The following is a 13,502-nucleotide window of genomic DNA, read 5'->3' as shown; positions in this document are numbered from 1 at the left end:
TTGACTCTAACAGTCATTTGAACAGAACTGTCGCCATCTAGTGACCAATGATGTGTAGTTGATTATTTTATTTTCTTTTTTGTGAAATAGCTAATTATAAGAGTCCAAAATTTCACCAGCACTACAGTTACGAACACAGGATTGCACTTAATTTTGTCCTATCACACTCCAAATCTGGTATATAGTATAGAAAATAATAGCACAGTATAGCATACCATAGTATAGTATAGTACAGTACAGTTTTGTATGGAATAGTGCTATGTTGTATAGTAGATAAAATAGGTACAATATCCTATACAGGTTATATACAGACAGAATTATCGTAAAGTATACTGTGGTGTAGTACAGTATATTATAGTAGATCAAATAAGTATATTTCCGTTGATGCTCATGCACTGCATGTGTACTTTACCTGAGTCCCAAACCTTGTGTTTTTTGAGTGTAATATAATGGCAATAAGAGGCTCAGATCTCAGCTCTGGAGTGTGATAGGATACTGTACCTGTTTTATCTACTATACAACATTGCACTATACCTTACAACACTGTACTGTACTTTAATGTGCTATACATGTAATGCATCACATAGTATAGTATAGTATAGTATTGCATCACATAGTATAGTATAGTACTGCATCACATAGTATAGGGTGTAGTGTAATACAGTAATGCATCACATAGTATAGTACAGTATAGTAATGCATCACATAGTATAGTATAGTACTGCATCAAATAGTATACTATAGTATAGTAATGTATCACATAGTATAGTATAGTATAGTATAGTATAGTATAGTATAGTACTGCATCACATAGTATAGAGTGTAGTGTAGTACAGTAATGCATCACATAGTATAGGGTGTAGTGTAGTACCTTAATGCATTACATAATATAGTATAGTAATGCATCACATAGTATAGTATAGTATAGTATAGTATAGTGATGCATCACATAGTATAGGGTGTAGTGTAGTACAGTAGTACAGTAATGCATCGCATAGTATAGTATAGTGGTGCATCGCATAGTATAGTATAATACAGTAATGCATCACATAGTATTGTATAGTACAGTAATGCATCACATAGTATAGTATAGTGATGCATCACAAAGTATTGTATAGTACAGTAATGTATCACATAGTATATTATAGTAATGCATAAAATTAGTATAGTATAGTAATGCATGACATAGTATAGGGTGTAGTGTAGTACAGTAATGCATGACATAGTATAGTATAGTATAGTATAGTATAGTATAGTATAGTAATGCATGACATAGTATAGGGTGTAGTGTAGTACAGTAATGTATCACATAGTATAGTATAGTATATTAATGCATCACATAGTATAGTATAGTATAGTATAGTATAGTATAGTATAGTAATGCATAACATAGTATAGGGTGTAGTGTAGTACAGTAATGTATCACATAGTATAGTATAGTATAGTATAGTATAGTACTGCATCACATAGTATAGTATAGTATAGTATAGTATAGTATAGTACTGCATCACATAGTAAAGTATAGTATAGTATAGTAATGCATGACATAGTATAGGGTGTAGTACAGTAATGTATCACATAGTATAGTATAGTATAGTATAGTATAGTACTGCATCACATAGTAAAGTATAGTATAGTATAGTATAGTAATGCATGACATAGTATAGGGTGTAGTGTAGTACAGTAATGTATCACATAGTATAGTATAGTATAGTATAGTATAGTACTGCATCACATAGTATAGTATAGTATAGTATAGTATAGTAATGCATGACATAGTATAGGGTGTAGTGTAGTACAGTAATGTAACACATAGTATAGTATAGTATAGTATAGTATAGTATAGTATAGTATAGTACTGCATCACATAGTATAGTATAGTATAGTAATGCATGACATAGTATAGGGTGTAGTGTAGTACAGTAATGTAACACATAGTATAGTATAGTATAGTATAGTATAGTATAGTATAGTATAGTACTGCATCACATAGTATAGTATAGTATAGTAATGCATGACATAGTATAGGGTGTAGTGTAGTACAGTAATGTAACACATAGTATAGTATAGTATAGTATAGTATAGTATAGTATAGTATAGTATAGTACTGCATCACATAGTATAGTATAGTATAGTAATGCATGACATAGTATAGGGTGTAGTGTAGTACAGTAATGTAACACATAGTATAGTATAGTATAGTATAGTATAGTATAGTATAGTATAGTATAGTATAGTACTGCATCACATAGTATAGTATAGTATAGTATAGTATAGTAATGCATGACATAGTATAGGGTGTAGTGTAGTACAGTAATGTAACACATAGTATAGTATAGTACTGCATCACATAGTATAGTATAGTATAGTATAGTATAGTAATGCATGACATCGTATAGGGTGTAGTGTAGTACAGTAATGTATCACATAGTATAGTATAGTATAGTATAGTATAGTATAGTATAGTACTGCATCACATAGTATAGTATAGTATAGTATAGTATAGTAATGCATGACATCGTATAGGGTGTAGTGTAGTACAGTAATGCATCACATAGCATAGTATAGTAATGCAGTCTTCACCTGTCCAGTGTGTTTGAGTCTGTACCCACGATAGCCTCAGATTCCTGTTCTTGGATGACAGGAGTGGAACCTGATGTGGTCCTCTGCTGGTGTAGCCCATCCACCTCACGGTTTGATGTTTTGTGCGTGCTTTTCTACTCACTTCGGTTGTAAACAGTGCTTATTTGAGTTACTATCGTCTTCCTGTCCGCTCAAACCAGGCTTCTCATTCTCCTCTGATCTCGCTCATCAACAAGGTGTTTCAGACTGCAGACTCTCCGCTCACGGGATGTTTTTGGTTTTTCGCACCATTTGGTGCAAACTCTAGAGACTGTCGTGCGGGGGAAATCCCAGGAGATCAGCAGTTCTGAACCAGCCCATCTGGCGCCAACAACCATGCCACAGTTAAAGTCATAGAGATCACACTTTTTCCTTACTCTCATGATTGATGTGAACATTAACTAAAGCTCTTGACCTGTATCTGCATGAGTTTATCCATTGCCCTGCTGATTAGATAACTGCATGAATGTGCAGGTTTTCCTATTAAAGTGGATGGTGAGTATATACTGTATGTATGTATGCATGCATATATGTTTGACTGTGTGTATATATGAGCATATGCATCACTGTATATATGAATATATATATATATATGTATGTATTTATGTAGGTATGTATAAAGTTTTCATTAATGCACCGAGACTTCTGAACACTTGCCAATAGAAATTAATCACAGCAGATGTTTGTATGTATGTATGTATTTTTCTATGTAGATATGAGATGATGGAGAAGAAGAAGGTATTTATACAGTTTTCTTCAGTGCACTGAAAGTTCTTGACGCTTGGCAATCGAAATCAATCACTACAGCACTTTCAGATAAACGACTGGCTTTAATACATTTCTCAAGTCAAAGTGTCATTAAATATGGTATAAAAATAAATACAGGAGGGTAGTGGACAAAAGGAAGCGACCAGACGATAGACACGGCCAGCGAACATCTGCTGCACGGCCAATACAATTGTGACAAGCAAAAATTTCTACGTATTTGTTTAATAGTGCAATAAAATCAATGCCTAGAAGATGGAAGGTGACCACGATGACATCGACTCTGCGTCTCCAAACGCGTGGACTAGAAGCAGCTGAACAAGAGTACAAAGTGTTCGTGTGTTTATTCTTTAAAGGTTTGGCTTTACATTTTGAATTGGTCTTCGTATTTATTTATTTATTTATTTATTCATTCGTTCATTTATTTATTTATTTTTGCATCTGACATCATTTTTCATAGTTTACATGTGGGCAAAGAAATGAAGACAACTTGGACATCGTTCCTCTTATTCGAGGCATCCTTCCTTTTCCGCAAGTGTCCTATGGAAGCCATTCCGGTTTTGTGCGCCCCTTGTACGAGGCACAAACCAAAGCAAGTTAAGAGTGATGTAAAAACTCAGTCCGTTGAACATGCACGTGATTGGCCAACAACTCATTGGTGTCCGCACCAATCAAACGGCAGGGATGAAGAGGCAGAGTCCTCGTCCCAGGTTGGTTCGCCGAGGCTCAGATGGCAGGCAGTCTCTTAGACACCAGAGATTTCCCCTGGAGAGAAGCACAATGGGAAAGGGAGACATGAGAGAAAAACGAAAACACGAGGGAGTGAAATCTAGAAAGTGAGAGCTGAGTTGGACGAATGGATCGTGTGCTATTTTGGCATTTGTTGAAGAGGAATGAAACACTTTGGGACGTGCTTTGGGGTGGGAACCGTGTGCCTGCTTCACACTGATCCACATCACACCAACACACCCCCAAGTGTAGTATTCCTTACTTTGCAGAGTGTATCACTCAATTACACGTACCGAGGTGAGGGTGATAGGAAACGATTTACTTTACCTGGAAGCATTGCTGTCCTTCAAAACAAGTTCTTACTTTTCTGTGGATAAAGAGAGAGAGAGAGAGAGAGAGAGAGAGAGAGAGAGAGAGAGAGAGAGAGAGAAATGAGCGAGCAACTCATTTTTGGTGGCTGAAGTTTCTTCACCAAGGAAAATGTCCAATATGCAGAGAAATCAAACAGATTTTACAGTACAGGATAGGAACAATCAATAGCTGTCTCATCACAGGATGAATATAACATCAGAGAGGTTCAGGGGCAAGGTTGCCAGATATGGGTCGTCTATCTGGGAGAAGATTTAACATTATTGGTTAGCTGAGCAGTTTGTTTGTTTTTTGAAGGAGCACGCCAACTTACCACATTACAAGCAAACACCTCCAGACTTCAATTAGCATAAATTAAGAGATAGAGAGAGCAACGACAATAACACATTTGTGTGTGTGTGTGTGTGTGTGTGTGCCTTTGTGAGACTCACATGTCCACATGCTGAAAATACATTACGATTGGGACTTTATGAGGTCATTTGATTAGCGCAGCTTTTGTTAGAAAGGTTACATTAGCTGTAGTGAGGTTGCTAAATGGATGTGAATTAGGTGTGTTATAGTTGTTAAATACGCAGTTGTGAAGTCGTTGTAGTATAGATAGATGGTTTGATAGATGGTTGTAGATTAGATAAATAACATAATCAAGAAGCACTTGTGAATTAGTTGTAGTATAGTGGATAAATGGTTGTGAATTAGTTGTAGTATAGTGGATAAATGGTTGTGAATTAGTTGTAGTGTAGAGAATAAATGGTTGTGAATTATTTGTAGTGTAGTGGATAAATGGTTGTGAATTAGTTGTAGTATAGTGGATAAATGGTTGTGAATTAGTTGTAGTATAGTGGATAAAAGGTTGTGAATTAGTTGTAGTGTAGTGAATAAATGGTTGTGAATTAGTTGTAGTATAGTGAATAAATGGTTGTGAATTAGTTGTAGTGTAGAGAATAAATGGTTGTGAATTAGTTGTAGTGTAGAGGATAAATGGTTGTGAATTAGTTGTAGTGTAGTGGATAAATGGTTGTGAATTAGTTGTAGTGTAGTGGATAAATGGTTGTGAATTAGTTGTAGTGTAGTGGATAAATGGTTGTGAATTAGTTGTAGTGTAGTGGATAAATGGTTGTGAATTAGTTGTAGTGTAGTGGATAAATGGTTGTGAATTTGTTGTAGTGTAGAGAATAAATGGTTGTGAATTAGTTGTAGTGTAGTGGATAAATGGTTGTGAATTAGTTGTAGTATAGTGGATAAATGGTTGTGAATTAGTTGTAGTGTAGTGAATAAATGGTTGTGAATTAGTTGTAGTATAGTGGATAAATGGTTGTGAATTAGTTGTAGTATAGTGAATAAATGGTTGTGAATTAGTTGTAGTATAGTGGATAAATGGTTGTGAATTAGTTGTAGTATAGTGGATAAATGGTTGTGAATTAGTTGTAGTATAGTGAATAAAAGGTTGTGAATTAGTTGTAGTATAGTGGATAAATGGTTGTGAATTAGTTGTAGTATAGTGGATAAATGGTTGTGAATTAGTTGTAGTGTAGTGAATAAATGGTTGTGAATTAGTTGTAGTGTAGTGGATAAATGGTTGTGAATTAGTTGTAGTATAGTGAATAAATGGTTGTGAATTAGTTGTAGTGTAGTGAATAAATGGTTGTGGATTAGTTGTAGTGTAGTGGATAAATGGTAGTGAATTAGTTGTAGTGTAGTGAATAAATGGTTGTGGATTAGTTGTAGTGTAGTGAATAAATGGTTGTGAATTAGTTGTAGTGTAGTGGATAAATGGTTGTGAATTAGTTGTAGCATAGTGGATAAATGGTTGTGGATTAGTTGTAGTATAGTGGATAAATGGTTGTGAATTGGGTGTCGTATAGTGGATAAAAGGTTTGGAATTATTTCTAGTACAGTTAATAAACCGTTGTGAATTAGTTGTAGTATTGAAGGTAAGAGCTGTGAATGAATTTTTTCTATAGTTCATAAACAGTTTTGGTATAGTCGTAGTATAGTTGCTAAACAGTTGGATAAATAGTTGTAGAATAGTGCATTAACGGGTGTAAGTTAGGATTGGTTGTAATCCTACCTTCTTTTTGGCCTGCAGGAGCTCCTGGTAGGCACTGGATCTGATGAAACGGCTGTACGAGTCACTCTTCATTAGCTTATAGATGTGTTCCTGAAATAAATCCACGCACACTCACATGTAATTAAACACATTACATCAGTGTAGCTTGTGGTAGTGCATGGACTAACTCCACATTCCCCCATATATTAAGATGATTGATGGACGAATCATTTTTGAATTATTTCTATTTATTTATTTATTTATTTATTTTACAGTTTTAAGATTTGCTTCAGAGTTAAACGAATCTTTTCAGCTAAACGATCTTGGAACAGGATCAATGAAATGGACTTTTTAAGAGTCGCAGTCAGACACTGTGCTCTCTGCACCTGCGCGTCTTCAAAAGCGTAGCGCCCGGGGTCCTTGATGTTCTGCGTGGTTTTGCCGTAGCTCTTGGAATCCACGTTGATGGCGCTGGGCGCTCCGGAAGCCAAAAACTCTTGCCAAATCTCCTGCACGCGAGACGGCACCTCCCTAATGGGCCTCTTTTTCAGCTCCTGCACAGCCAACCAGAACCTGAAAGAGAGAGGGAAAGAAGAGGAGTGAATGAGAAAAGAGGTGTAAATTAGCGTCATGCGTGTTGCTCAGGTGCGTGGTATAAATAACGTATCAACATTTTGCCTTGGTAAAAGAACTATTTAGGAAACACTACGTCTTTCGACATTTCTTCTCAATTAGGCTGATTTTGTCACACATATCTGGCAACCCTAACCATAGCACATACAAAAGAAATTGTGACGTCACAAATTTTCCAGATGCTGCGGTCGACCAAAAAGAACCACGGAGTACTGTTTTAGCTGAACATTCTACTTTTTGCTTGAGGATCTCGGGATCATCATTTTTTCACAAATTTATCTCCAGAAAAAGAAAAAAAAAAGACCAGGATAGAAGGAGAGACAAAATGGATATATGACACCGGATGACATTCTAACGTTCCAAAGTCTCACACAGACACGCACACACACAAACACACGCACACACACCAGCAGGGGGCATCTGCATTACCTGAGGTTTTCTGAGCTGAACTCGGACTCGAGGAATTTGAGGAACTGCTCTCTCCCTGCAGGATCTTTCAGCACCTCATCCATCCTAAAACCCCAACGCTTCACCCTGCTCTGCGTCGGCTCCTTACTGCGAGACAAACACACACACACACACACACACACACATACCACATATTTATATACCAAAATCATGACTGTGTGTATGTGTGTATGTGTGTGTATGTATATATGTGTGTGTGTGTGTGTTTGTGCGCATGCGTGTGTGAGTCATGCCCACCTCGCCTCCAGCTCCCAGAAGGTCGTGTCATCCGTTATCCACGGGTTTGAGGGGTCAGGAGTCGTAAGGAAAGGATCGTAATCTGCATACTGTTCTGTATAGCCTAATAAGCTACAACAATTATGATGTCACAAGAAATAAATCAAAAACAGAATAATATAATGTAAGTAAATAAATAAATAAGTAATCATGTAACGGCAACAATAATACAGCAATGACATTATCCGTCGTAGTATCAGTACTTACATTCATTTATATGTATAATATTTGTTATATATTTATAGCATTGTACGATTCATAAATGTTCACACGTCTTAATGAAGCATAAATAGTTAACCGTTTCACTGAGGAATCGTTTTTATTTTTTTTTAATAATGCTGACAGTCTCTGTGAAAGAGCACTTCAGGGACATGAAGTGCTCCCGAAGGGAGATTCAGAAAAAGAAAAAAGTTGGAACAGGAAGTGAAGCATAAGCACGAAACCGGTTTGCCGGTAATGCATTGACGGGATCATTTGAGGAAATCCCTCATTACTGGATCTGCAATAACGCAATCTGTTATCAGAGGAACGGGAAAAGACGCAGCGCCGAGATGTTGCGCAACGCTATACAACCTGCGTTTTATCCATTATGTAATCAGAAGGCTAGGACTAAACCGCAGCCGTAGGAGGGATCGCAGTCTGCTCTGCACGGGTCGATGCGTCAGTACAAAGATCTAGTGCAGGCCTGTTAAAAGCACTTCATCGTAAATCCGGACAGATCATGCTTGTCTTACAGCGGCGCTCATAAACACACAGCTCATTAACGAGATCGATAAGAGAAAAAAAAACACAAGGAGGTTTAAGCACTGTACGGTAATGAGGATCAAAGGGTCGATCGAAATAGACGCACACACACACACACACACACGTACAGAAAAATGCACACACATCAACACACACACACGTACCCCTCTGCAACTTTGGACATCTTCAATCGATGTCTGTCTAACTGTGCCTGCCAGAATTTGATCTGAAAAGACAGTAAAGAGCAAAGAGTTCACGGTGAAGTTTATGTTGTGTGTGTGTGTGTGTGTGTGTGTGTGTGTGTGTTTGATCAAGGCAGTGAAATGAAACAGAATTTTAGGTAACGGTTGGTACAAAGGCGGAGATTAAGTGAGCAATCGATAAGTGGAAATGTTGGCTTATGGGTAACGAGAAGATGGACAGTGGGTCAGTTCCAGTCTCTCCAGCACTGTGTATGTTTTGTGTTCTTCTCACGACGCCAGCTTGCGCCGCTTTATAGAATGATAGAAATCTTTCCGTCGCTGGTTTATTTTAAAACGTCCCAGCATTTGTTATAGAAGCAACCCACAGCACAAATCAGAACCGCACCTGTTCCTGAAGCTCCTCCACGGTTGGCTGCTTGGCCTCGGGGGCGGGCGTGTGGGTGGGGCTATGACTGCGGATATCGTTCTGAAGGCCGTATACAGACTAAACAGAAGAAGAAGAAGAAAACAGCATTAAATTCAGTTGTTTTTTTTGTTTTTTTTTTTCCATTCGGTGCAACGTTTTAAACCACATGATATCTACATACAAGGGTGAGTCGAATAAAAACCGATTTCAATATATTTTTTGCATTGTTTTATTGTAAATAGGTCGCACAAAATTGTATAATTTTTTCTATATAGTCTCCATTTTGTTCCATGGAAGTGCTCCAGCGCTCGTCTAGATCGCCGTAGCCACCGATGCACCGTCTGATGCGTCTCTGAAGATCTTCCCGCCTGCTTCCGTGGTCCAAAAATATAGAAAATCAGAAGTCAGAGTGAGTGATCACACAAAGCGCAGGTTCTTGATGGTTGTAGAAGTGCGACGCGCGGTACGGGGCCATCCGTGTTCGTGTTGCTGCGAGACACGCAAGTCCACCGCCTGCAGGGTGTCGTGCTGATGACTCACGTAAATTACAGCTGCGTCCAGTCTGTTAATCTCATTTACGTCACACTTCGAAGGTCTGCGTTCGACTCGGACGCACAGCGGGGTGCAAAAGTCTGAGCGCACTAGTGAAAAAGCATCTGTTTTTGCGTCCTTTTCCAATCGGATACGACGACGTTCATTACAAATGCTACGACTGGCAATAACCCGAGCGAAAAAGGAGAATCATTGAAGTATTTCCGTGACTTTTACGCGACGCGATGACACGTCATGTGATGACGAGATCGTGTGTTAAAAAATTGAACCACGTGGACTACATGTAAAAAAAAAAAAAAAAAAAAAAAAAACCAAACGACATGAAAATAATTTCATCGTTTGGGGAAAAGGAAGAAAAAAAAAAAGAAAGAAAAAGGTGAAAAATGAAAGCACGTGAGAATATAATAAAAACATGGGCTACGTGTGAAAGATTAACATGTTCCTGGATCGTGTTTTGTAGGAAAAAAAAAAAAAAAAAAAAAAAAAAACACGACCTACATATGAAAAGAAAAAAAAATTGAAAATGAAAACTACCTGCGTAAAAACCACGTACTGACATGAAAAATAAATTCATCGTGGAAATAAAATAAAAAAACACACGTGAGAAATAAAATGACGTGCCCGACGCTTAGAAAACGTGTCGAACACCACGCGTGTGACTTTTCTGTAAGGAAACCGTCTGAAATCATTTATTGTTGGTAAGGTTTGCAAAAATGTGCAAACTGTAACTGTAGAAACTACAAAATTTGCCGTTTTTATATCCACAAGAAGACTTTTCAGTATCAGAAGTATCGGGATCAGGACACTAGTCTGGATATTGTATTAAATCAGTCATATCTCCTGCTCCGAGTGCTGAAATGACTCATGATGAGCTCTGGTACCTTTCTTGTTTTGTGAGGATTCTTCATTCTGGAGGACTTTTTGATGTCCACTTCTGTCGTGTTGACACACCCTGGCTGAAACAGTGCACACACACACACACACACACACACACACTAAGTTGTAAGTTGCATAATCCACTGTTTGTTAATAATATTACTGTCGTATTTCTTTATCTAGTGACATCACAGAACGCTACTCTATGCGAATGACCCCTCGAACTAATGATTAAATGTGTTACTCTGATTGTCTTGTCGAATCCTAGATGTCTGGACGAATCGCAGTCTTCACATCGACAATCAGAAATCACGCAGGCCGACCTTTAACCCCGAACGAGACAAAAGGTAAGAAAGTAACCTGTTCTCGAATCCGGGACGTTAAACAAACACGGCTATTCCAGTGGCTTAAAAGATTAGCAAAGATTAGCGAAAGCGCTAATGATGAAGAGCCACTGAAGCACAATTGTCTGTTTTCCCATGAAAGGACACTGAGCCAACATTACGTAAGAAAAGATCCAGCAAAGCAGGACGAAGAAATCTAATAGCACGCACTGTAGCCCAGCGGCTACGATTGCGATTAGCGTAGAACAGAAATGCGAATAAATCTGTCTACAGAATATATCAATCGAAATATATTTAAATGTGTATCCCAAGCGCTGGTGTTTGATAAGTGACTTGTTATCCGAATCGAGTGGAATGAAATGTCGGAGTTAAGAAAGGCGAGTTGCGTGAGAAGACCCTGAGCTGCTGCGAGCCGTTCATTAACGAGATTAGCGCCTGCTTGCTAATTAGAGAGAACACGCTCGACATCAACCGGCACGCTCAGCTGGAAAAAAAAAAGAATGCTAACAGGCAAATGTTAGATGTTAAAGTAAATGTAATTAACCGTCTTTAATATTAATATTATATGAATATTTTATAACGATACTGAAAATACGAAATTAGGAATTCGAATCATTAATAGAAATCAAAGGAAATATTGAAAATATATATATCATATGTATCTATAAAACATCTACGAAAGATTTTCTCATTATAAATATGAAATATTATTGATTACAATGAACTGAATGTAATAATAATAATAATAATAATAATAATAATAATAAATCCTTCAGCCACCAAGAATAACCACTAAGACACTCAAGAAAGCCATCATTAGTCTGAATGGATTCTATGTGACCCCGTCCAGGGTGTCCCCCGCCTTGCACCCCGAGTCCCCCGGGACAGGCTCCAGGATCCCTGCGACCCTGTGTAGCATACGCAGTACAGAAAATAGATGGATGGATCCTATATGTTATAAATGGTCTGCACTTATGTAGCGTCTTTTAACCTTACATTGTTTCTCATTCACACACACCGGTGGCAGTAGAGCTACCATGCAAGGCGCTAGCTTGCCATCGGGAGCGACTCGGGGTTCAGTGTCTTGCACAAGGACACTGTGGTATGTGGAGTCACGTGGGCCGGGGTTCGAACCGCCGACCCTACGATTAGCGGACGACCCGCTCTACCACCTGAGCCACGAGCGCATTTTATGCATTTTTACAAGTTCTACAGTACGTTCACCATTTTTTTAGGTCTTGGACAATTCCTCACCCGCCAAACAGTTCTATCTATCACACGACAGCTACCGACCAACTGACGAGAGTGAAGGCTGACACGTGCTTCCTCTGAGACACGTGAAACCAGCCATCTGCATCTTTTCAAACCGCTGTATCACAGGGTTGTGTGATACTTTCAGAGGAAAGCTCTGTTTGCCTTCTTCCACATCCATGAGCTCAGGGATGCCCACGATTGGCTAGTGTCGCTGCGATTGACAGGTGAGAGAGAGTCTTTTATCATCCTGGCCAGTGGAATCTCCCATCGGATGGCTGTAGCATCGTTAGTAGATGAACTCGTCATCTCAAGACGATAGACAATCCCTTACATTACATTTTCTCCCCTATCGTCCGTGCAAGCCAGCAAGCGGGATGAGCATTTGGGTCAACTGACAGCCAGCCCCGCCCTCAATAACGACCAATACGTTTAGTCGATCTACAGTGCGTTAGCATTTCTAGTAAGCACATTGATGAGACATGAATTAGAGACGGAGCTTAAATCGCTACACGGATTTAGACGCAGAGCTTCATTTCAATGTCAAGGTCAAGGTCAAGAATCAACAACAAAGTCCCGTCTTTTCATTCTCTTGACTAAAAATGAAGATGTATGAAAAGAAGAGAGCTTCAGTTTTGTGGCTGGCGAGCAAGCAGCCATGCAGCGTTCATACTGCTGCAAATGCGCAATTTCAGCTCGACAAGAAGCTTTTCCTCTACTGCCATCCGGTTCTGCTCCGATCAGCACATTCTGAGGGGAAATTACACCTCATTGCCTCATTAGATGCCAAATCCCATCCCTCGGCAGCAAAACAGGAACAGGACCCGATACATCTAAAATATAGCACACCGGCATCCTGGAACCTTTTTATCTGGATCCAGCAGCACCTCTGCAGCTGGATATAAAGCAATATCCATCCATTCATCTTCTATAGCGCTTATCCATCAGGGTCACGGGGAACCCGGAGCCTGTCCCAGGGGGCATCGGGCACAAGGCGGGGTACACCCTGGACAGGGTGCTAATCCATCGCAGGGTCCAATCACATACACACTCACACACACATTCATACACTACGGACACTTTAGACACGCCAATCTGCCTACCATGCATGTCTTTGGACTGGGGAGGAAACCGGAGAACCCGGAGGAAACCCCCGCAACACACAGGGCAGCGGTACGTATCGAACCCCCAACCCTGGCGAACGTGCGAACCACTAA

At 39.1% G+C, this 13,502-nt stretch overlaps 1 protein-coding gene across 1 annotated transcript in view; it reads right to left on the bottom strand.

Annotated features, from left to right (window-relative positions):
- Nucleotides 1-3,773: 3,773 nt before the first annotated feature.
- Nucleotides 3,774-13,502, bottom strand: part of rgs7a (regulator of G protein signaling 7a) — a 53,090-nt gene continuing 43,361 nt past the window's right edge. The window contains exons 11-19 of the mRNA XM_017475430.3: nt 10,696-10,770; nt 9,242-9,340; nt 8,818-8,879; nt 7,871-7,981; nt 7,595-7,720; nt 6,919-7,105; nt 6,554-6,643; nt 4,444-4,483; nt 3,774-4,152 (exon numbers count right to left, since the gene is read on the bottom strand). Coding sequence (XP_017330919.1) covers nt 4,463-4,483; nt 6,554-6,643; nt 6,919-7,105; nt 7,595-7,720; nt 7,871-7,981; nt 8,818-8,879; nt 9,242-9,340; nt 10,696-10,770 — 771 coding nt within the window. The 3' untranslated portion in view covers nt 3,774-4,152; nt 4,444-4,462. The remainder of the gene's footprint in view (nt 4,153-4,443; nt 4,484-6,553; nt 6,644-6,918; nt 7,106-7,594; nt 7,721-7,870; nt 7,982-8,817; nt 8,880-9,241; nt 9,341-10,695; nt 10,771-13,502) is intronic.

This window comes from Ictalurus punctatus, chromosome 9 (genome assembly GCF_001660625.3).
Source record: "Ictalurus punctatus breed USDA103 chromosome 9, Coco_2.0, whole genome shotgun sequence".
Lineage (NCBI taxonomy): Eukaryota > Metazoa > Chordata > Actinopteri > Siluriformes > Ictaluridae > Ictalurus > Ictalurus punctatus.
The sequence above is the reverse complement of the archived record's forward strand: the minus strand, read 5'-3'. Positions and strand labels throughout refer to the sequence as shown.